General features: G+C 39.6%; 1 protein-coding gene across 3 annotated transcripts in view; it reads right to left on the bottom strand.

Moving 5' to 3' along the window:
- Position 1: 1 nt before the first annotated feature.
- Positions 2-25211, bottom strand: part of LOC122871443 (thyrotropin-releasing hormone-degrading ectoenzyme-like) — a 169693-nt gene continuing 144483 nt past the window's right edge. For all 3 annotated transcript variants that reach the window (XM_044186574.1, XM_044186573.1, XM_044186575.1), the window contains exons 14-20: positions 20331-20478; positions 20054-20157; positions 19266-19373; positions 10399-10566; positions 8394-8534; positions 8218-8299; positions 2-4800 (exon numbers count right to left, since the gene is read on the bottom strand). In XM_044186574.1, the coding sequence (XP_044042509.1) occupies positions 4648-4800; positions 8218-8299; positions 8394-8534; positions 10399-10566; positions 19266-19373; positions 20054-20157; positions 20331-20478 (904 nt within the window). In that variant the 3' untranslated portion in view covers positions 2-4647. The remainder of the gene's footprint in view (positions 4801-8217; positions 8300-8393; positions 8535-10398; positions 10567-19265; positions 19374-20053; positions 20158-20330; positions 20479-25211) is intronic.

Genomic DNA, 25211 nt, shown 5'->3' with positions numbered 1-25211 from the left:
ACAAGGTTAACCATTTTAATATCATCCAATCAGAAAACACAGGAAACGACAGCAGTGCAAACAGGAAGTAGGATTAAACTCTGCTTTGCGACTTCCTATTTCCGTCACATTTTGGTCCCAAGTCGTCATCATCATTACCTCACCATCACCATCATCATCATGAACACCATTTTCATCTACTTCAACATCTTCAAATTTTACATTTTAATTTTAAATACCATATTTGTATGATTTACAGTGTTTATTGTACATGGGACTGATTCGTTGTGTGCTTTATGTCTGTAAACCAAATTTCCCTGACAGGACAATACAGGTTCAAAATGCACTGAATAATTAGCATAACAATTATAATAATACTAATTAGCTTTTTCACATCATCAGCAATTATCATTAGTGACCTGACCGTCATCATTAAATCTATCATCGTCCTCAGTCCTGATCATAATCATAATAATATTAATTATCATAATTTTAATCATCACGACTGGCACAGCAGTCATCGTCACCACCACTGCTGCTGTTATCTTCATCATCATCTTCATCATCATCATCTTCATCTCACACACACACACGCACACACACACACATCACTGGACACACAGTGTATAGAAGCAGGCAGGCCCATTAATTCATATATGGCTCATTAGTAACATCAAAGCCGGATCTAACAGAAGAGGAATAACTTCAAAAAGTCTGTTCAACAGGACGGAGGTTCAACACGCCAGACTTCCTGACTTCAAAAGTTCATTATGATTCATTTTCAAGTCCTTTTCCAAAATTCACTTCTACAAAGATTTATCTGGACTTTATCTGGAGTTGGCCCCCAAAAAATTCATACAGGTATAGTTTTTCTGCGCCTTCCGTGTCCCAGTCATTGTTTCCAAGACTCTAGACTCCACAGTTCAGTCTAACTTCAGTATCATTTACATTTAAAATTCTGAGGGGGAAAGCAGACATCCACACCCTGTAAAATCCATTGCGCTGTAAAACCCTTCACGCTGTAAGACTCTTATGCTGTAGACTCTGTAGCACTGCAGAGCCCATTATACTGTACAATCCATGCTGCTAGAAAATCTGTAGAGTCCTTCATACTTTCGTCACACCGTTACAGTGACTGTTGCACCTTAGAATCTATCGCACTGTAGAGGTCCAGCTGTAATTTCCATCCCGCCATAAAATCCGTCACACCGTAGTATCTTTCTTATCATAGAATTTGTCACTTTGCAAACGTCATCCATTGAAGAATCCATCGGACTTAGAATCCATCACTGTAAAATTAAAAGCCTTGTAAGGTCTGTCAGGCTATGAATTTCATCAATCCAACACTCTGTAGAGTCCACCCTGTGAAATTTACCCACCCTGCTGACTTGTAAGATTTTACATCACACTGTAAATTCTATCACACCACAGAATCCATCATGCTGCAGAATCTGTCATGCTGTAAATTCCTTCACTATGTCCAATCTGTCACACAAGCTGTAAAAGTCCACTGATGATGAACTTGAATCTGTCATGTCCCATTCAAAAAGCCACATCATCTGCGTATAATGACACTCAACATAAGCCATATAGTCTTAGTTGTCTTGTCAGCCATTTCCTTGCTCCAGTTTTACTATCCTAAATTTTGAGTTCACTCATTTATTTGTCCATCTGAGGACAGAAAAAAGGGTTGATTGAAAGCTACCCACTGATTGACTAAAACAAATCTTAGTGTTTGTTATGACTTTAGTTTCTGTCCAGCAGCTGAGGCAGATGTGCGTCGTCCAGCAACTCTGGTTTTGTGCTTTGTCAAACCACAGAGATCTGTTAAATTTATATTTGGTCAGAGCTTTAATCTCCAAGGTTGCAGTCTGTCAGAAAGGTTGTCATACAGTAGAAACTCTGTCAGTTTTCTAGTCCCCTGACTCCTTTCAGTTTTCCACAAAGTGCAGAATTCACTGCACATTCTCGTACATCTGTCAGTTTATTCAATTAGTATTTCTTAGGAGTTACTGTAAGGTTTTATGAGGTCATTAAATAAGGAGCAAGTTGCTGACAGATGTCAGGTAGATGGAGTTTGGGCATACTATTTTAACATGTTTTTGTTTACAGCTATGTTCACTTTCATTGCTTGAATTGTGTGCTTTGTAGTGTCATAAATTCCTACAATTAAATTAGAATTGCAGCGTCCAGAGAACGAGTAGTTTTGAGTAGTTCCGTAATGCAAGGCTTTGTCTATGCTGATGACTGATGTGTACATTAGCCATTTGACATGAAACTATGTCAGCAGTGGACCAAAATTATGATGTTTGGTACTTTTCTTCAGTCTTCATTTACTACAAAATTTACAACTACAACAGAAAAGTAAATGAGTGAACAAGGGAGTGATTTCTGACACAGTTTGATGGTTGAAATTAGTAAGAACAAAGCTTGATGCCCTGGATCATGTGACCTACGCTTTGTAATTTAAGGAATATTCTCTCTGTTTTGTTTCTCTCAATAGTAAAATCAACAACAGATAACTAAAAAGAAAATTCGAAGAAACTAAGAAAGAGATTTGGCAAGAAAGAACTCTTGTTCGCTCGTCCTTTTTGCCTTTCTTTATGTTGTAAAATCACCAACATTTGTCTTTCTAAAAATTTATTTGGTCGGTTTTTGTGGTTGGAACCACTTTGTTTAACAAAATGTCCCTGTTTTTAATTTATTTTTTAATTGTTCTGTTAAGTGTTTCTTCTGACTGTGATGCACTTAGTACATTTGCTTTCAAAAGTGAATTATTATTTCAATAATGGTAAAACACATTTATAGATGGCACAGAAGACAGAATAGTAGACATCTCACATGGGAGATTGGAAAATGGAAACTTGGAACTTTCACATGTTAAATTTATGAGTCAGTTTTTGTAAGGGCTGTCCAAAGTTTCTATTCCAAGTTTGTTGATCTATCTTCAAGCAAATTTTTATATGCCAGATTCAGTCTCCTTTGCTATATCCCATCATGCCTGTAAGAACACTTTTTTGCCTCATTAATTTGTTTTCACTTTAAGCTGTTTCCAGCTTGGCTGGTTCAAACACAAAAAACGGCGCTCAACATCACTGCTATTCAGTGGAAAATTATTCTTCCACATGTGGCGTTCTCTATGGTTTAGAGCAAAATTTTGAAGTTATTATGAGCTTTTATATTTAAAGTACATTTCTAAAGCGAGGCCCCAACAAAGCCTCCCAAACCCGCTGATATTTTCCAAACTGCTGTAGTTTTTGATCCTAAAAGGACAAAGCTGCTTTTTAAATTCAAGCTGAAGCAGTTTGAATGTTATGGAGAGTTATTGAATGTGAATGAGTCCTCTGAGTGCTGTGATCAGAGGACAACAAGTCCATGTAGTGTTAATTACAGCTCTGTTCAATGATCGACATGCAGCTGACTGCTGGGAAATTTGCCATTTACTGTCTTCTGGTTTAATGTAGCGTACACAGGAAAGTCCCATTTAAACTGTTCTGGGTCTCTGGTTAGTGAGGAATTTAAACTGGAGCAGAGATGGGGCCGAAAACACAAGCTTCATCTTAAGTCAGCCAATCAAAATGCAGAAAATTACATATATATGTCTTCATCGTGTTAGAGATTGTGCTTGTACCTTTAAGAGCTATACATTTTTGTCTGGATGTTTTCCCTTGTTTGTTTGGGCTGATTTCAGGTCAATTTCAGGTTCAAATTAGACAGTGAAACGTTCGGATTTTCAGACCTGTGAAGCCCTTTAGCTCGGACAGGAGAAGCTGTCAGGAAGACTTAGACTCTTCCTTGCAGTGTTGATGGTGATGAGACAGTCTGTGTCATCTGACCAAACATCTAACTTAATGTAAGGTCGCATCACAACACATATCATACTTCCAACTTTCAGTATATCATGTATGTCAGGAAGGTTCTGCAAAGTTTTAATTACATATTGATAATGTATTAAGTTGGTTATTTAGTTGTTTATAGAAAACTTCCTGAAAACATAGTTTTGATTTCTAAGTCGATAAGCAACCATTACCTACTGCTGTAATATCTCAATTTGCCAATTTCAAGAATTTTCTGATCATAACTGCCATTTATAGGCAACTACATGTTTTGCAGATAAACATTTTGAATGATCACAGTACTTTGTGCATAGGCATTTCACAGGGTTTAAATTACTGAAATAGAAATGTTTCATCTGTAATGTTAAATATTTGTAAAGTCAAATCATCTGTTTTGATTTTAAATTCAGAAGTTCTTGTTGTTGTTGGCTGTTGTTGTTCATCTGACAGCAGAAACTTCTCTTTGTATCCATTGTCAGTCTTGAGGGCGATTTAGTCGTTGGAGTTTTGAGGCTAGCTGCTAGCAAGCAATTACTGAATCAATCACTGCTAGCAAGCTAGCAGCTTTAGTCACCTAAATTTGTCTTTAGTTTTGTCACAGCGCAGAAACCAGTGTAACCACATCAGCCACACAAATAATCCATCTGAAATAAAAAGTTTGAAAACAAATTTCTATAAAAGCAAAACCAGCTGAATAACCAGTCAAGTCAGTTATTCTTTCCATTCAGTCATTTTTTTCATTCTATCGAACTGCATCTGTAACCTAGCAGTGCATGAGCATTAGCTTAGCAGTCAGTTTGCAGTCACTTCGCTCTAGCTAGCTGGTGTAGCGTTAGCCGAGGGCGGAGCTTGGAGGTTTGCGCAGCCACTGGTAGAACTGCCGCCGGTGGAGGCGGTGCCAGCGTACGTTGCCCTCAACGATCTCCAGTGCCCGCGGCAACGCAGGCCCCGCCCCCACGCCGCTGGACTGGATGAACTCCTTTAACTGAGGAAAGAAAGGACAGGAAAAAGAGACGAAGACAGGGAAATAATGGAGGGAAGAAGGAGTTGAACAGACAAGAAAAGTAGAAATGGTAAGACAAGATATGAGGAAGGAAGGAAGGAAAAGGAGATGATAGAAAAGTAATTAGAATATTATAAACTCCTCTGTGACACTCAGGAAAATAAGAAAGACAGCCCTCAAGAGACTAAACAGTTCATAACACCCCACAATATGATTTGGTTTGAATGAACCAACAACATGCTGATGATTTAGCTATTCATAGTCTTCGGTCCTATAGTTAAAAATGTTAGTTTTGTCCTGAAGGCGGTGCTAGAGCACAGATTATGGTGTCATTCAAATTAAAGGGTTCATGCTTTGGCCTCTTCTCCATAGCAACGGCAGCCGAGGCTCATGGGTTTTGCAGTATTTAGACCCATCCAACATACCAAAATGATGGACTACACATGATTTTTCAGACACAAAGCCGAAATAATTAAAACCAGTGGCCATAACAAAAACATATTGGGTCGTTACATTATCCAGGAGAGTCCCGTGTTTCTGTGTGAAGTAACATTAAGGATATCGTATTAAATGGGAATACAGAATGGGCAGAAACACTTCTGGAACCAGTGGCCACTCACACTTCACGACTCCAATGGAAGGAATGTCCACATATTTTTGGCCATATAGTATATTTTATTCTGCAGCCAGAAACTAAAGGTTTCTTGATGTTTAAGTAAAAGAAGACTTTCTGTTTTTAATGGCAGAAACATTCCAGCAAGAAAATGTGAGTTATTGAAGCTAAACTGTCTTTTAAAAGGTTCATAATTAAAGAAAAACCATCTTTTAAAGATTCATACTAAGAGGTAAAATTTCCAGCATGAAAGGGGAGGTATCAAAGTGAAACTTTGTTTTAACGGATGGTAATTAAATGGATAGTTTCCAGCATGAGAGTTAAGGTATTAAAGAGAAACCTTTTTTTGTTGAAAGAGAAACTTTGTTGAAGGAAGAGAATTAATTCGTTTTTTTTCTCCAAAGTTAAGGACTGAAGAGGAAACTTAGTGTTGCTCAGAGTTTGACAGATTCACTGGAGCGCAGGAGAAAATCCATCCCTTCAACTCACTTTAATGCAGTTCATATCTGCACTCCTCTGCTCTCCTTTACTTTCAGTTTCCACTCCTCTTTCTCTTCCTGCCTTCTTCTCCTCTACCCTACAATTTCAGTTTCTATTTTTTCACTCTCCTCCTTCCCTGTGTGACTCACCCCAAGACACATTTTAAAAATTTGCTTAGTGGGCAGAAGCAGACTGATCTTTACTTTTCTCCAAAAACATTTTCAGGAAAATAAAATAAAAAAGGCTTCTTTTCATTGAGTTTTTGTATTCAGGGATCCCATTTTAATTCTTGGTAGTTCTGTTCAGAGACTTCACGGACACTAAAGCTCACGCCGAGGCTGTTTTTTTGTTACCATACCAACAGGAGTGGTAGAGGTCTCAAACAAAATTGTTTCATCACAAAAGCATTCATCACAAAAAATAAATTAAAAATGAAGAGACAGATTTTTATTCAGAAACACCCATAGCCCTTTATGTTTGTAGAAAATGTGAGGTCGGATTCAAAACAATTTTTTTCTGTCACTTCCCTGTAGTGTTTGATTTCTTACTTGTTCCTTCTGCTTTCATTTTATTTCTACTTTCTCCCTTTGGTAAAGCACCTTTGAGTTTCATGAAAGCCACTATATTAAATAAAATATAAATAAATATATGTAGTAGATGTGAAATTAATTACAATAACAGAGGAACAATTAACATCATTACTGCTCTGTTCTCTTTGAATAACCAACAACAGATTTTGAAACTTAATTCTCTGATGATTTTAGGAGTGAGCCCACACTTAATCAGTTTATAAGGCTTTGTAGCGATCATTTTATTAACTATTATTTGTTAACTGCAGTATTTCTTTGAGAAACAACAAGTGAATTTTTTAAAGAGCATGTAGTACAATGAGTCATGAAACATACAGAAGTTACTGTAACAAAATTACTAATTTAGCTCAGTAGAATAAATTAAGATTTATTACACCCAAAATGGTCTATAATCATTACTGTCGTTATATACAAGTCCTCCAAATTAAATGATTAAAGTAGTTGTTTGTAATTGCCCTCAAGAACGACACATATGTCTGACGCTCCTATCAGCAGGACAATGTTGTTTGTCTTTCCATAACTGTTACAAATCAACATTGAACAGTAAAACAGTAATATGATCTATGGTTAAGGTTTGTTTAGGCACAATAACAACTTGGTGAGGGTTAGGGAAACATCATGGTTTTGGTTAAAATATCTATTTTGTTAAGTTTAGGGAACCTTTGTTGTCGTGGTTAAAATAATAACTATTGTATTGTATTCATAATGATGAGTTTTATTTCTTTTTTAAGGGGGATTGTTCACCAGATAACTAGATCCAGATATTGCTAATGTCACGATAAGGTTGCATGCGCACACATGCTACTATTTTTAGGCATTTAAACAACTAATAAGGGGCAGTACAGGCATCACATACATGTAATTCCCCTTATCTTACCACTGTATCTGTGAAGCTCGTTAGAGTTAAAGCGAGACAGCGAGTCATTTATCTGTAAATCTGCCCCACAAAGTCCCTGCAGGACCTCAATAATGTGTACAGGGCTGGACTGGCCGTCTGGCAGACCGGGTGGGCCGACATGCCTTTTGTCTGACGGCCCATAAAACAGGGAGATCGGCCTAAAGATGTTTTTCTTGACACTGGGCTTACCCAATCGCATCTACCCATCTTTACACCCCTCCCCTGGCCTTTGGGCTCAGTGCCTTCATTAACAGCACATCTACAAAAACAGAGTGCCAAAATGATACAAAAACGAGAGCGAGAGAGATGCGTCTGTGATTACACACCAGTGTGTGCCGGCCCACTGCTGTTGGCTATTACATCAGCCTCTCTCTCCCAGCCAGTTACTTTTGGTCCAGTTCAGTCAAACTTTACCTGAGCCCCACCCCTTTCCCATCTCTGTTAAGTGGTGACATTACATGGATAAATACTGGAGTGTGGAGCAAAATGGAAATATAAAAGAGAGAAAAAACGTAAAGGTGGTGCTGAAAAGCTGAGAGAGAAGAGGTTGAAGTCCCTTGAGGCCGATGCAGCCAAATGTTTTAAAATAATAAATTATTAATTTGGCAACATTACCCGTCAATCATCTCAGCCTAGTGAGCCCAAAGGCACTGGCAGCAGAAAGGAGAGAGAGCAGAGAGAGCAGCCCAGTGAGCCCAGCGATACCAGTTCAGCTGTTAGTCAAGATTTTGCAGCTGGTCTGAGTCAAAAAGTCCAGGGCCATTTTCATTCCCAGTCCCTCCCTGAATGTGTGTGTGTGTGTGTGTTTGTGTATCTACCTCATTGAGTTCTCTGTCAGTGTTCAGGAACTCTGTGACTCCACCGATGAGCTTTGAATTCATGAACAACGCTTCGCCATAACTGAACAGAGTGAGAGAAACAGTTAGTATTTCGGTAAATTTACAAGTATTTCTTTACAGTTCAACAGTACAGCATGACTGATCGACTCTCTCACCGTGCGTTGAGGACGTCCCACTTTTCTCTGAAGTATTTCCAGGCAAGGTTTCGACCCTGCGGGTTTCTGCCCACGTGTATAATGACATCGATCACATCCTGCTCTGGGACCAGGTCAGAGGTCAAAGACAGGTTCAGTAACCTGGGTGACACAGAGACACAAGTTCAGTAACCATGGTGACTGATTACGGAGGTCAAAGTTGGTTGTTGTGGTCTTGAAAAAAATACTCAGACAGCCATTAACTGTAAACTCATTAGCCTGTGGACTTTATTTTAGCATGAATTTTGTGTATATTAAAAATGATATATATATATATGAATTAGCATGCTAAAATATGAACTCATGGCTCAAATGTATTGTAAATGTATTTTTAGTTTTAGTTACATTTGCATAGTAGAAATATAATCTTGATAATAGTGATATTAGTGTAAAAGGTTAAAATGCTAATGATTATTAGCATGCTTAAATATAAGCATTGGGTCTTACTCTTACAATGTGGATAATATTTCAACATGCTAACAAATTTTTGCACGCTAATGTTTGTTAGCATGCAACAATCTTAGCCTGTGGGTAAAGTAGAATTAAATTATAGTGCAAACATTAACATGCATTAGGCTGATAATTATTAGCTGTTGGCTGGATTCTTGTGAACAAAAAGGGAAAGAAAAAAATAAATTAGACAAAAAACAAACAATTTCAAACTGTCAGCCTGGTAAGATATTTTTCTTTTTCAACTCTATTGTCTTCATAATATTAAGCTGCCAAACACACAAACACAGGCTGTGTATCTTTTTATGTAAAACAGGCAGAAAAGGTCAAGTTGTCTGAAGGAACCTGACATTTTGTAGATTTTGTTTTGTTGTTAGGAGCCCTGCTTGAGGGTGTGTCTGTCAAACCATGAATCACTCCTCTCAAATGGAGACACAACACTTACATGAGTTATACTAATCTCTGAGCTTGTCAGTGATTGAGGGAATTCAGGGATTTACAGAAACCTGATGATCAAACAAAGAGTTTGGTTACAGAATCCTGCTAATTCGGATGTGTAAACACAGTAATCCAAGTTTCTAAAGAGTTTCTTAAGATGTGAGACTGAACAAAAGCAAGAGACGGAACAGAGAGTTTCACAAAAAGCTGATGTTCACTCATCCAACATTGTGTTCAGAGTTTACCTTCATCTTCCTTTACTTTCTGTTTCCCTTTCTCTGTATTTTTCTGCTTCTCCACTCTGTGTGTGTGTGCTAGCTGGATGTTTGTAGCTGCTGTCTTTTCATTAAACCCCCAAATCAATTTTCTCTCTTTTTTCTCCCACAATCCCTCTGTGCTGAAACCATTTCCTATATGACCAATCAGTGTGTTTCTGTGCAGTGGTTTGTGATTTTTTGTGTGCACGTGTTTCCTTAGAGTGTGTATGTGTGATAGCTGCTATCTGAGCTTGCAGTACTACCTCTCTGATTGCAGAACAGTTTACTGTGGCTGGAAAATCAATACCTGACACACACACACTCAACTGTACAGTGAGACGGATCGGTGTGTGTGTGTGTGTGAGATCCATCCTCGCTATTTTTCTCAACGAGAGATAGCGGCAGTTAGCTCCTGATAAAATACTCTGCTGAATACACACACACACACACACACACACACACACACACACACACAGAGGGCCAGATTAATGTACATGTACGGCCACGGGCAGATTTTCACTGCACGTTTCACTGAATATGCAGTCTCTTTCAGTGTACCACGAAAATAAATTTGCAGACAAAAAATCACCTTAATTTTTGTTATTATTATATGGTAATGGCACGTAGTGCTACCTACCGCGCCTGAAAACGACGCTATGAGAGCGGTGAGAGTGAACCAAAACAGTGAAGTTGCAGGCCAGACAGATAAACAATGAGCTGAAACTCACTATAAGCTTTCAAAGTAAGCAAGTTACTTGCCAGGTTAAACCATCTTGCATCCTTTTCTAAGACCTCACACACACAAACAGAAACATTTGTACCTGTTGAGGAGGAAGATGTTGTCCGAGCAGGTCAGAGCCTCCAGCAGGATCTTCTTCTCTGAAACGGCGTTGGACGAGTGAAACTTCATCCAGATGAACTCCCACACGTCCTCGTCCATCAGACTGACGCCAGTGCAGTAAACTATGTCTCTGATGTTGGGAGGAATCCTACAAAGACACAACACCTAGCCATCAGACCTACCCAATCTGCTACAATTCAAGACATTTCCAATACAGCAAAAGCAACGTGTGTGTCACATTTGATAATAAGTATCTGAATTGAGTTCTGTGCAGTAAAAGCAGCAGAGACAGGATGTGAGTGTGAGAATGGACCAGGAAAGGTAATAAAACTAAAAACCCTGATAAGACACGTCCGCAGGATTAACCAGGACTCTCTCTGGATGCTAAGCAAGAAATTCTCATTCCATTAGCGAGCTCCATTAAAACATCTCTTCACTTCTCCTGTGGTCAAAAAATGCAGAGACAAAGACACACTTAAAGGCACTTTCCCACCAACTGGGACTCCAATAACCCTAATTGCACTTCTGAATATATTGTGGTGGAATACTTTTGGAGTTTGAAGAAGTACAGTAGTACTAACTATTGACAATATAACTTCTGTCTCAGCTGTCCTTGATATGTGCCATGTTTTAAGTCAAACTGTTATCATAAATTATAATCTGGTCAGATTTATTAATGAGATTATCTGATAATAGAATGTAATGTATGTATTCTTAGGTACTGAGCTAAGACATGGCACCCTACCCCTGGGCTCGCTTGGCAAACTGGTCCCAGGCGAGGGGCCTGATTAAGTACTTGACCTGACCTTGTGGAGGAACACTTGGCGGTTGGGCTTGTGCTGTGTTGATGTCATATTGTTTTTACGAGCAGCCTCCGAGTTGTAATTCAGACTCAGAGATATCAGGGATTTCTGACAGCGACGATATCTCCCACTTGGTGAAAATAACTACAAAACTGTCAACAATCCGGTGCCAACATGGCTAAAAAAAACCCATCATAGCTGGCAGTTACATCTAAATAAAATCCAATACTAATACAATTGATTCAGATCACATAAAAGCAGCCATACATGGTTAGTTGTATTTGGTTTCACTTGTTAAGGAACGGCTGCAAATACACAACATAACCAAAGTAGCTAATTTAGGCAGTTAATCTGCAGTGACTACAAGGCTATCAGAGGGAGGTGAACACTTCCAAGTCAGAGTAACAGGTGGTTTAACTGTTTTTCCCAATTTTTTGACAATGCATGAATGCACCATTGGACCTCTGGGTTACATGAAGGAGCAATGCCCATATAAACTCAAAATACTTCATCTTAACAAATATAATAATTAATTTTTGACCACTAAAACTTATTTTAAAACTAGGTCCAACAGGTCGAGAAACACGAGTGGTCAAATGATCAGACAGGTTGTAAACAAGCTAAAAGTTTATCTAGATTATCTAAACCACTTCATTTGGGTGTAAAACTGAAAGTGAGCACATCCATAATCTCACTAATAATCCTTTATTACACAGGAAAACTTTGAATACACACAACTACAGTAAGTAGGTCAAAGTAGAAGCAGGAAGTGGGTTTGTAAACTGATGAATTTTTACAGTGTCGTAATAATTTCACCCTTTCTTCTAAATACATTTGACTGACCTTTGAAACCTGCCTGATTGTCTTACTGCTGTTGTTCTTATAGTGACGTCCAGTGTTCTTAGATCTCAGTAATTAACTCAATGAGTAAAATGTTAATTTTACTAATGGACAAGAGTACAAAAATAAAACCCAAGTTCTAATAAACGTTTATTTTAACACAGTGGAACAAAAACTGAGCCAGGTTGAGATTATTTCACATGTTTCTAATACAAATTGTGTATTTAGATTCTCATTTTTCTTGGTTCTAGTTTCCTCTTGATTCTACCATATTTTGTATTTCTTCAAAGTACAGACACTCCTTTTGTTCTACATCAGAAAACTCTTTGAGTTGCACTGGTAACATCTTGAAATAATGTCACCCCACTGGCAGGACACAATAATAGAGAACGTATTAATCCTTGTTAAGATGTAGTTTCTTTTATTTCTTTTGTTTGCAGCGTAGCGCCCCTTCCAGGCAGGGTAATAAAGGTGGAGTCAGTCACGCAAAATGTGGATTGAATTCTGGTTCCACAAACTGTCTCAGTTTTCTCCGGAGGCAGAGCTTGTGGTGAAGGATGAGCGATAAGAACTAGATCTACAGCACATCAAAACGCAGCCTCAGTGTGGCTGAACAACAGAAGGACATACTCATTGAACTGGAGTTACTACAGATAACTACACTTTCTGTTGTTGGGTGTTTTTATACAGCAAACGTATGACACTGACACACACACACACACACACCATGCCCCAGCTGGTTACTGGCCTGAATCATCAGTAAAGCAAAAAGGTGAACATTTCCTTCACACTATAATGTGTGTGTGTGTGTGTGTGTGTGTGCACTTGACCCAAATTTTCAGTAAACCAAAACTAAAAACTTTCATCACAATACAGTGAACTCAGCTGGCAGCAAAAATTATATACTGAACACTAAGTGTGTGTGTGTGTGTTCATGTATTTTGTGTGTGTGTGTTCTGTGTGAGTGCAGAGTGAGTGATGCAGGGACAATTACATCATTCACCGACCTGGGAAATCATTTTAGAGATGCTCCACTTAAGAGCAAGCTTCAACACACACACGCACGCACGCACACACACATTGGCTAACTTCCACATTACTGCTGACTGTGGCGTTAAAGTCCTTCTCAGACGACAGCTGCCAAACACTGTGTACTCAAGTGTGTGTGTTTATGAATGTGAGTGTATTTAACTAGATAACATGATGTCTAAGCTACTACCAGGTTATTTATCATGTAAAACCTTAAGTACTACTGTGTCTATTACTAAAGCTACTATTTATAGTACTACTATACTATTTTATCACTTGTACTTCTATAGCCACTGCCGTTATTTCTAATGAAAATATCAGTAATAATGTGGAGTTTTTCTCTGCAGAATATAAAATGGAGGTCTCTGGAAACCTCCAGATGGCTATGATCCCATTAACTAACACACTGAGCTTGTGTGTGTGTGTTTTAACATTCTGTAGAGGATGTTTTATGTCCTAAAGCTCTATCTTTCTCCTGAAATATCTCTCCCTCCCACTCAACTTTTCCTCTGCATCAAACTCCCATTCTGACAGTAAATATGTCTCTCCACCATCTGCTCTGTCTGTCTGTCTGTCTGTCCATTTGTCTGCCAGTCTGTCGGACTCTGCAGTCTAAATGTCACTCTGAATTTTGAAAATCACTCCGCTGTAGTGATAAAACATTTAAACTACCCAACAGAGCAACGTGAGCTTGGTCAGGTAATTAAAGCCTGACTAAAGATGAGACACTGGCTCTGACCTCTGTGACGCCGTTAATATCCTCACAACCAGCTGTCCTGTCAGCAGCACAGCTCCTGAGCTCCTGAAAGCAGCTGGCCAAACTTATTTTACACGACAGACCACCATCAGAAATTTAATGGACAGGAATGGTTTTAAGTAGGCTCAATGAAGAGCTCTATATGCTCATAGTGAAAGGGGCCTTGATTGATCACTATAGATACAGATCACGTGTTTTTAACATATTTAAGAGATTTGAGGGATTTGACTGGCTGCCTCTTGAGATTATGATTCAGAAACATGCAGGAGACAAAAAAATAGTCATGGAGCATTTAAAAGAAAAAAACGTTTTGATGCACCTGATAAATTTGTAGAAATGGAAGTGAATCTTGTCACTGAGAATGACTTGCAGCTTTAAAAAACACAAGTGGTGTAGATTTGTGCATGAACATGTGTCCTGTAATAGCACCATAATAAGGCCATATCCTGGATTTCCAACCGGGGAATCTCCAGACCACCTGGGTTCACTGTCTGTCAACTGGTTTGTGGTAGACATCATCACGGGTCCTTTCGGTTCCTACTAACCAAGACCTGACTTGGCACCCGAGTTGAGATGGGCCCAAATTTAATTCAGTCTATGGGCTGGGTTATACTAAACTAATAGATTCAAAAGAAGTGATATTTAACCAAGTCAGAATTCCAAAGTATTTATAGTTGTTACGAACAACCACACTTCAAGGCAGAGAGAAAAGCCAGCCGTCACAGAGGGGGGACAAGTGTCTCCTGGAAGACATTCATAGTGTTGAACTTGGTTGTTTACAAGAAAAGTGCCACAAATAGTCGTGTAACAAACAAAAATAGAGAGCTAGAGTTCAAGTGGTGGGGGAAGAGAGTTTCCATGGCTATCTGACCATCAGACAAGCAGTTCTGATGGCGTATACTCTCCCGTTAATTGGGTCTGGGTAGGGTCCTGTGCTATTGCGACAGGTCTTAGGTCTGTTTCTCAATTTTCTAATACTCAAATGGATCCGACTCAGCTCTGACTCTCGTGGTGAGTCACTGTTAACGCAGGAGAAAAATGAGTTTTTTTAGGTGAGCCAGGGCCGAGTCGACTCTGAGAAGCCAGTTTAGGCAGAATATTTGACTTTTAGATATTTTTTCATTTCATTGAATATTCAACATTATTTCTGATATTTTCTTCTATACACCTCACCTGTGATTATGAGGAATATATTATTCACGGCCTATGCCCAATTACAGTACAGCTCAGCGCAGCTGCAGAGCAGGCGCCCCACACTAAACTCTAACAGCTTACATGTCAAGCCTCAGGTTTTACCTTAATGCCTTTGATGATCATCTGTGATGTGAGAACATCAGATTCACAGCCAGAGAAATAAAAAGTGTGCGTCCTGATCATACTTCAGTTCTAAAATCCTAGCTCACCACGGAGCGTCTCTCCCATGGAGCTGAGAATGAGTCGTGCTGCTCTGCGTTGTGCCATTTCCACCACCCTCTATTTCCATTTGTTTTGTACTTAGATCATTTTGAGACAATACTCGGTTTCTAAAAGGTTTGCCTGTCATTGTATCCTGCGTTGCTCTGTGTTCAATGACACAGCTTAAAGTGCTTAAAGTGCTTAAAGCGTGACAGCGTCTCCCACCCGCTCCATGACGTGCTGGTCAAACAAAGGAGCACCTTCAGCGGAAGACTCATCCCCCCAGAATGCACCACAGAGCGCCACAGGAAGTCATTCCTGCCTGTGGCCATCAGACTCTTTAACTCCTCCCTCTAAGTGTCAGTCTGTATGACCCTAAGTCATTAAACTGGACATTGATCATTAACATCTCTGCCATACTTGACATAATTGTGTAATATTCTGTGTTAATACTGCTGTGCAATGTACTCTTTTCAGTTTAAAATTCCCTATTTATTGATATTTATTCATATTTCTATTACTGCTGTGCAATATCCTCCGTCTCATTATAATCTTAATAAGCTACACTTAACTTGACAGTTCATGCACTGTTACTTTATACCGTATTATTATCATCATCAACCGGTAAACCCACTTTGTACTTCACACTTATTTTAATTTATACTTATACCCACCTGGTACTTAATTTATTTTCTGACCTGTATTATAGTGGATTATATTTTTTGCTTAGTACTTCTATTCCTGTGTGCACTGACGTGACAGTGAGCTGCTGTAGCAAAAGAGTTTCCCCTCGGGGATCAATAAAGGATTTCTGATTCTGATTCTAAAATCATCATCAGTGTTTAGGGGGGAAACTCTAGTGTGAACTGTGAAGACAGGGAAAATGACCGTTGCCAGTGTTAATGCCTCTGTTTGCGTCTTTTAGGATCGACTGCATTTTTGATCAGGTCAAATTTTTCTCGGGTCTATTTCAAACTGGAACTTTCCTCGAGTCCCTTTCGGATGAGCATTAATCAATATACACATGCTGGTTTTCCATGGGTCTGTTTTGGATTGGGTCCAAAATGTTGGACTTTTGAAGCTGGGCCCTGTATCCCTTGAAAATATGTTCATACCGTATTGGACAATTCCATGATGATTTACATCCAATGCCAACACTCATTACCAATGCAGGAAGTAGTGTGCCCTATTTGTAACAAGGCAAAAAGTAACGGTGTGGAGGTCAGGGTGGTGGAGGGGCTTGTAGCGGACTTTCATGCAGGAGACCTGCGCTTGCAGCCTGTCACAGGCCTGTATTAATGCTCGCCTTTTTTTATCCAACCTGTCTTGAAAAAGGTCGACAGCCATGCTAGCGGCTCTGTGAGGCTGTACTTAGGCACTGTGGTGCATTGAGCTAAATGCTAAATTCAGCATGCTAACATGCCCAAAATGACAATGCTAACATGTTAAACAGGTATATTGTTTACCATGTTCACCATCTCAGTGTGGCTTGTCAGCATGCTAACATTTGCTAATTAGCAGTATTTGCAGGTATTTGGTCATAAACCGAAGTGTTGGACAAAAAAGAAATTTACCTGCGGGTGACACTAGATGAAAAGTCAGAGGATCACCAAAGTTATTACAACTCATCCTGAGGGGAATATGAATGTGTGTACCAAATGTCATGGCAATCCATCTAATAGTTATTAGATATTTCAATCTGGACCAAAGTGACTGACCAACCGACCAACAGACCACCCCTAGAGCCACGCCACTAGCAGGGCTAAAAATCATTAGTTCAGTATTATGCTTATATGTTGCATTAATTTGTGCTTAATCAAATCAACACACAACAAACCTGGGCCCAGGTAGTATTTCAGCATAGAAATACTGAACATAATGCACAGAGAGTGGAAGAAACAGGGGTATTAATGGGGACCCAGCAGTCCATTGTTGCCCCAGGACCCCCTACCAGGTTAATCCATCAATGGCCACAGCCACACTAAGATATATTTTAAAACGGAGCTTTTTTGATCCATTTAGACGGTTCATTTACAATAAAACCCCAGTGGGACATGATTAATATTCCAGGGGGGTGTAGGCGCTAAAATATTAGCTGTGCTCTGCAGTAATTACACTCATTGTTCTGGATGGGATTTTAGCCACATTACAGCAGGTGGTTCCTAACAGGCTTTTCATGCGGGAGACGCAGGTGTGACGCAGGTCTGCTCTTTGACTCACTCATTATCTCTTTTGGTGTCACTGTTGTCGGGAACTGTAACTGTAGTTTCATACACATCACTGCAAAAGCACAGAATGAATGTACTGAGAATTACACAAGTGTTAACTTCAGTTCAGTTTCATGTGTTCTCCGTCTTTTTTTAAAAATTTTTTTGTTTTTAGAGGAGTCAGGTAATTGTGAAGCCAGTTCAGATGAGCTCTGTCCTGACGAGACTATTGTAGCATTCTGATAAAAAGCGGATCTGTAATTAATACTCAGGCACGGGGTGGAAAACCACATACATGTGCTCCCCAGATGGGATTAAAATCACTGAATAGAGCATGAAATATTAAAAAATCAACCCTGGAGAGATTAATCCTGCATGAATGTGGATTTATCCAGTACTTTTCCACCACTGAAAATGGAGCATTTCCAAATTGGTTCTCGTATTTAAAAAAGCCACACTTGTGTTGTAGTGAGGATGGAAAATGGAGCTTTTCTAAAACGCTGCCATATGGTTGTCATGTGAACTGCTCCCTCGTTGCTCGCTCTGTAAACAACAACTTAACTTTGGAGGAACAAGGCTGAACAACAACAAGGCACAGTTGGTGGAAAGGGCATAAAGGTAGTGACTCCAGAAATATTTTGTTGTGGAATGCTGAACTTTCAGAAAATGACATGTATCTGACATTAGCAAGGACATGGCCTGCTACTGCTCCTTCTCAGAGCTCCTTCTCCAAGAATCCATTCATAAAATCTGCTGGATGGCATCTGAAACAGTGTTTAATTTAGTGTTTTTTAATTTAAGCATGCCCCTACTCATCAGCTCCCCGATGTCCTTTACAGAACACCAGCATCTGTTTCTATTTAATTTGGTGTTTGAAATCTAATTTTGCAGATCTCGTTAAGGACCCAGAGGGAACGAATGAGCCAGTAGCACAAGAAAGAGAAAACGTTAAAGGCAGACAGGAATAGGGAGAAAACAAAAGAATGAAAACTAGAATAAAATAAAACAAATGGATCGATTGGGGGAGGGATACTTATATTTTTTCAAATTTGGAATAAAACATTGAATTTGGAAGAAGTTTTCGTCCAAAACAACATTTTTCAACCCACATCCCCACACAGGAGCAATTTGGGGTTCATTGTTGGCGGTAGAGCTACAGCCGCTCAACATATTCTGAACTCTCATTTCCTCACTTTACTTACTACTTCATTCAAGTTGGTATTCTACATTTAGACGCAGTAATACATTCAAGACTGGCCTGGAGCTTAACTAAGGCTGACTGACTACTAATCTGTTTCAACCCCTTAAATTCTCAATTTTGCCTCTACAGTTCTCCTCAAGTCTCTTAAAATATAGAAAGCAAAAAAAAAAACACTTAGTTTTTTAGTTTTTAAGGTATATGATGTTTAACCCAAGTAAAATATTAAAATCTAAAGGTGTGTTCAGACAGAAAGTGATGCAAATTTTCCGCTTGCGTCGTTCATATTTTTGCTCAATTTGAATAATTTTTATCTCGCATCGTTCCATTGACTTTGTGTGACATCCAATCGAATAAAACATTTTAGCTGTCTTTTGCATATTTTATATACATTCCCAGAGCCACCTGTATCTCCAACAGTCAAACAGCCCAAAGGTTAAATGAACCCAGTCAGTTGTACAGACAATGTACATTGTAGTGGCAATTTCTTCAGAATAAAGAAACACTCAAGGCAGTATACAATCATAGTGTATACTGTGTGTATATATATATATATATATATATATATATATATATATATATATGTGTGTGTGTGTGTGTGTGTGTGTGTAATCATACCTGTTCTTGTTGCTGGAGATCCAGTCAGAGATGTAGGCGACGGCCTGACGGTGGCACTGTTTGTTCCCGAAGCTACAAGCTAACATGATGAGCTCCCTCTGTAACTCCCTGAAAAGAGACAAAGACAAGGGAAACATTGCGTGTATACAATTCTTTTGTCAATCATCAGATACTTAAAGGAACATCGTGACATTTTACAAACACCTCTTGTCTGGAGGGTGGATGTCAGTTTCATCTCTGTGTGTCGAGTACAGCGATAGGTCCAGGACCTTTTTAGCTTCTTCTAGCCAGGGGAAACTGCTAGCCTAGCTAAAGTTTGTTAATTTGTTGACCAACAACAGCTGGGCGTAGTGACTGCACACAGATTCTCAAAATTCCTATTCTCATAATGAGGTTTCCATCCCTGAGCTCCATCCTAACTCTACTGTAAACAAAACTCAAAATGATATTTTTTTTTACTTTTTATGGAGCTAGGCTAGCAGTTTCCCCCTGCTTCCAGTCTTTGAGCTAAGCTAGGCATTGATGTGACTAGATTGAGAGCATATTTATTAATCACCACACCCTTTGATTTATATTCCACTTCACCCAGCCCTTTGTACTTTACGCTGCTGCACAGACATGAACCAAAATAGCAGGTGTTCTTGGGGACGCCCACAATCTGTGCACCCAAGACCTACTGCTTTGCCCTTGTCGTTGTGCGATTACAACAGGGCCCTCACTGTTATTAGTGTGATAATATTAATAGGAGTGTGTAATAGTGTGTGTGTGTGTGGGTGTGTGTTGCATACTCAGTCTGGTAGGACGCCTGCAGGACGTTTCCCTCGTTGCCGGGGCCGTTTGTTGGCCAACCCATCTGATGGTACCGTGATGCAACCTGCTTCAGCACATAGTCCTGGTAACACACACACACACACACACCGTTAAGCATCAATTAACAGACACCCAGCTGTCAGCGCTGAAGAGACACTGTATTCTACTAACATGGAGCTGTTACCGACTGACTGACTGACTGATTGATTGACTGAAGGACTGATTGAGATAGTAATTGAATGACTGGGTGTTTACACTGAACAGGCTGTATTCATCTGTGCGGTCCAGCAGTTTGTCCAGCTGGTAGAGCGCTCGGCTGGCAGCGTGCCATGGCAGGAAGGACGTCTCCTCCGGCAGATAGCCAATCAGCTGCAAGGGAACACCCTGTGGGAGGTACCCAGCCCTGAGAGAGAGAGAGAGAGAGAGAGAGAGAGAGAGAGAGAGAGAGAGAGAGAGAGAGAGAGGGTAAGAGACCATTGACCATTGACCATTTAACAAACTTCATACCACTCTGTATTCATAGAAATAGATCAACTTCTACTGGTTAAAAACAGCTGGGAACATTTAATAATCAAACAAAAAACGATTACAGTCAGTTCAAAACCTTGAATGTTACCAATTACTTAAAAGACAGTTTCAACTGGCCCCAATTATACAATTGTACACCACGATTTTTTCTTTTCTTCTTTGGTATTTACCAAAGAAGTTGGAGACAAGAAACAAGTGTGGAGTATGGCATGCAGCAAATGCACCCAGCTGGAGTCCATTATGCGGTTATATGGTATGGACCTTAACCACTAGGACAGGACACCTCAAGTACACCACAAATTGGCTATTGAAATGGGTTGCCATAGAAAACATAGGGTAGACGGACAAAAATGTTTCTGTGCCCAAGGAGACAGAAGTCCTTTTACTTAAGAATGGCCAAAACATGAAAAAATAAAGACTGACTTTTTCTTCAAACCTTGCCAAAAAATATGTCTCTTTCCCTTTCAAGAGAAGAGTTTATTCAACCTCTGCTTACACATACTTTTTATTAACTGCAGTACACAGATGTTTTTTCTTTTCCTAATTCAGACTATTTTTACACTTTAAAGCAAGATAACGTAACTTTTACTGAATAGTGGCTACTATGGCCACAGGTGGTAATTGATGATGATAAATAATAATAATAATAATAATAATAAATGCTAAAATGTAGTGTAACAGCAGCACAAGTAGAGAAGCAAACTGACTCAGTAATACAACAATTTCCATTCCACACCCATCGTTTTATATGAAACTCCCTGGATTGGCACATCCCAGCTACCATACTTTTGAGTGACGTCTATAAGATAAGTTTTTCTCTTTCTGGACTCTGAAACTTATTTATTAGTGCAGAACACACCGAGGTGCATTCTGGGACATTAATTCAATTTGATCTTTAACCCTCAGATGTAACCCTCTCTGTGGTGTGTGTGTGTGAGAGTGTGTGTGTCTGTGAATAAACTACAGTACGAACACATTAAGAAAAACTTGGCCTCTAAATGCCACCAGGGTTATTTAGCAGCTCGGGTTACAGCCACTGCTTCATGAATATTAACAAGCTTCCTTTGTGCATTCATTAACATTCATGATGTTTTGGGGGGGAGAAGGCACTCACCTGCTTCCTGCATCGACCTTCAGCCCCACCCACAGCTCATAAATATTAATGAGGCAGGCAGTTGAGGACAGAAAGTGAACTCAGAGAGGTGATGTTAGTTTTATTGGTTTTATTCTGATTATTGATGTTCAGCAGAGACTGAAGAGTGAAGTGACTGAGAAAGTACTGCACTGAAAGTACTTTATGACTTCACACCGACTGAGGCCAAGTGATGACCTTTACTGAAGAGCTGTCAATCAAAGTGAGTGACAGACACACTTTGATTTAATGTTTTTTTGGACTGTTTTTTAATTTACAAAGACAGACAGACAGGTTGAGCGAGAAACACCACAGAAAGTTCATCTGTTTCAGATAAGACTCTCTAAGTCTTTGAGGAGCCGAGGAAACTCTAAATTCCAGACCTTCATATTTCCATAATCTGCCTCATATCCAACCCGACCAACCGCTACACGTTCATCTCCATTCCCATCATGCACCTGGCCTCTGAGACATTACCATAATCCATCCAGCTTGCAGAGACTTTCTGTTTACCCCGCTTTGAACAAGTGATGGGACTAAACATGAAGGCATAGAGAGAGATAGTGGTCCCCATGGCAACAGCATCCAGCCATTGATTTGTTTGCCCATTTATTTGTCCGTCAGTGTTTTCCATTTTTCAACTTGCAGACGTACACCGTCACGCCACACTGCTGTTCAAATGTGATCAGTCGTCAAGGCAAGAACTGTCAAAATAACAAAAGACCAACTACTTGTTTTCTGTGGAGGACTTTTTCTCTCAGCCTTTTTATTTCTGTTTCTGTTCTTGCAAATGTTCTCCTTTTCCCCCCCAAAAATATTAAGAGGCAACAACATTAATAAGCATCCTGGAAGTCCAGTGCTCTATGATGCATACCATGTAAGCTAAGTACAATGTTCCCCTTGTTTTCTATCTCTCTGTATTGTCTACTATCACAATAAATGCTTTAACCCAATTACAGCTCCTGAAAACTACCATTACAAAATCCCAAAGGCCCTGAAAACACTGGAACTAGGACTTTTAAAACTCTCTGGAAAGCTTAAAATTGTGACAAGTGCAAAACCTGGAAAATCCTTAAACACTGAGAAATACAACCCTAAAAATAAAGAAAATTCAACCCCTAAAACACCTGGAAACTGTAATATTCTTACAAACGTCAAATAGATAGTTTTACATTTTGGGAAGTACACTTATTCACTGTCTAAAGTAAATATGAAGCTACAACCAACAGCCGGTTAGCTTAGCTTAGCATAAAGACTGGAAACAGCTTGCTGGGCTCTGTCCAGAGTTCAAAATGACATCTGTCAGCACCTCTAAGTAACACATCATATATTGTTTGTTTAATCCGTACAAAAAAGTGTAAAAAAGACAATTCGCCATTTTATGGGTGGTTACCAATTACTTTCTGGAGTCTTCGCTGGTTGCCTGGCAACCTCATGGTGATGACAAGACTCTGTCTTGAACATCGATCATCTCATCCAACTCTCGGCAACAGAGCAAATAAGCATATTTCCCAAAATACCGAACTATTGCTTTAAACTGACACAATTAGTCACAATTAGGCTGGTCTCAGGTCTGTGTGTCAATAAGTCAACCTTAGTGGATCCAAGTGGACTATCAGTGCTGATCCCGCAGTGTCATCATCATCATCATCATCATCATCATCATCACCACCACAGGAGAAAAATGTGTTGTTTGAGGCAGATGGAGAGTTGCTGCTCTTTTTGACTATAGCTGCGTGTTAATTGGTGGAGCATCAGGCTGCTGCCAGTGTTGGTGTCCTCTCTCTGCATTTTGGATTGGGTCTAATTATCGGGTTCTTTTTGGTCAGGGTTCTCTTTTTTTGAAAATGAATTTATGCACTTTGGGTTAGGGTAGGTTTTCTATGGGCCCAAATGTTAGACCAGTGAAGACCTCTACATTCCTCGGAGGATAAAACCTTTTGATTTGAATCACTCCATGATCTTTCATCTAGCACAGACACTCTGGACAAACTTCACACTTTCAGTCCTACTACTGGTAAGGCTATAGCGGCCACTAGCAGAGCTTTAAACTGTTAGTCAGGCTGTTCTGTTCACAGTGAAGCAGGAAAGAGAAGAGATTATAGATTTTCAATTTTCCCTCTAATTTATAGTCTGTGGGTGCGTGTGTGTGCACATTTATGTGTGTCTCTCTCCCAGTGTTGTCATCTTAACGAGCTCATTAACTCGTTAACTTTGTTAAGGGCCAGTTAATTGTTTGTCCATTAACCATTAGCAAGGCTCAGTGGAGAGCTAACGAGGGACTGCTGCAGTCACACACACACACACATACACACACACACACACACACACACACACACAAAGAGAAAGAGAGGCGACATCCATCACCGTTTAAATGCACACTCACAGAGACACAGCCATTTATTACTACTAAACTAGCTATACACACACACACACACACACACACACAGTCCTGCCGCCACCAATCAGCATTTAGTGCTGTGTGGATTGCTCAAGCTTCAGCCAATTGAACTGTAAGCAGTAGAAGAATCAGCATTAGTCAGATTAATTCAGAGATGAGAGATCTTTCAAACGGTAACCAATTCAATGATTGGCAATCAGGAAAAAATGCTGAAATAACATCTGTGTATTTTGTCACTTTTACAGTAGAAGAGCAGCAGGTGATCATTAGATGACAGCTGATTTGTTTGTCCAAGATGAGGTTATCACAACTTCGGTCGTATTTTTGTAGTATTGGCCATCATTTCTACCAGTAATATTAACATTGTGCTATTGTGCTACCCAAATTAATTGCTGAGATTCGGGAACACTGCAACGTTGCTAAAAAGAAGTCAGATGGGTCCAGAAACACGAGCAGTCAAACCATCAGACAGGTTGGAAACAAAACGCCACATCTGTCAAACTTCATATCACAATGTCTGTGTCTTTAAATCCCCCATATCCCCCGCATCTCTAAAACCAAAACACATAATACCTCATACATAAAATAAATAATAGGAGATAATAAAACATATATTTTTTTAACTCCCCTTGTTTTTTTTGGTTCAACTTTGACCTACCATACCAGATTTTGAGATTTCTGCTTTACTCAATACAATGGCAGTGAGTGGTGTTTGTGGTGTGCATGACATTAAATGGTAAATGGACTGTACTTATATAGCGCCTTTCTGACTACTCAAAGCGCTGCAACTACATATCACATTCACCCCATTCATACTGGATGGCAGAACTGCGCATCAAACTAACTAAGCATTCACACACTGAAGGCACAGGAGCAATTTGGGGTTCAGTGTCTTGCCCAAAGACACTTCGACATGCGGGCCGGGGGAAGCCAAGATCGAACCGCCTTCCGATTGGTGGACGACCCGCAATTTTAAAAAATCCATTAAAAACCAGAACCAGCATCCCCAGCATCCATTAATCAGGACAATCCACATAAGATACTGTCAACAAGACTATTTCTTTGGTAGATTTAC

This window comes from Siniperca chuatsi, linkage group LG23, assembly GCF_020085105.1.
Source record: "Siniperca chuatsi isolate FFG_IHB_CAS linkage group LG23, ASM2008510v1, whole genome shotgun sequence".
Lineage (NCBI taxonomy): Eukaryota > Metazoa > Chordata > Actinopteri > Centrarchiformes > Sinipercidae > Siniperca > Siniperca chuatsi.
This window is presented reverse-complemented; position numbering and strand designations above follow the sequence as displayed.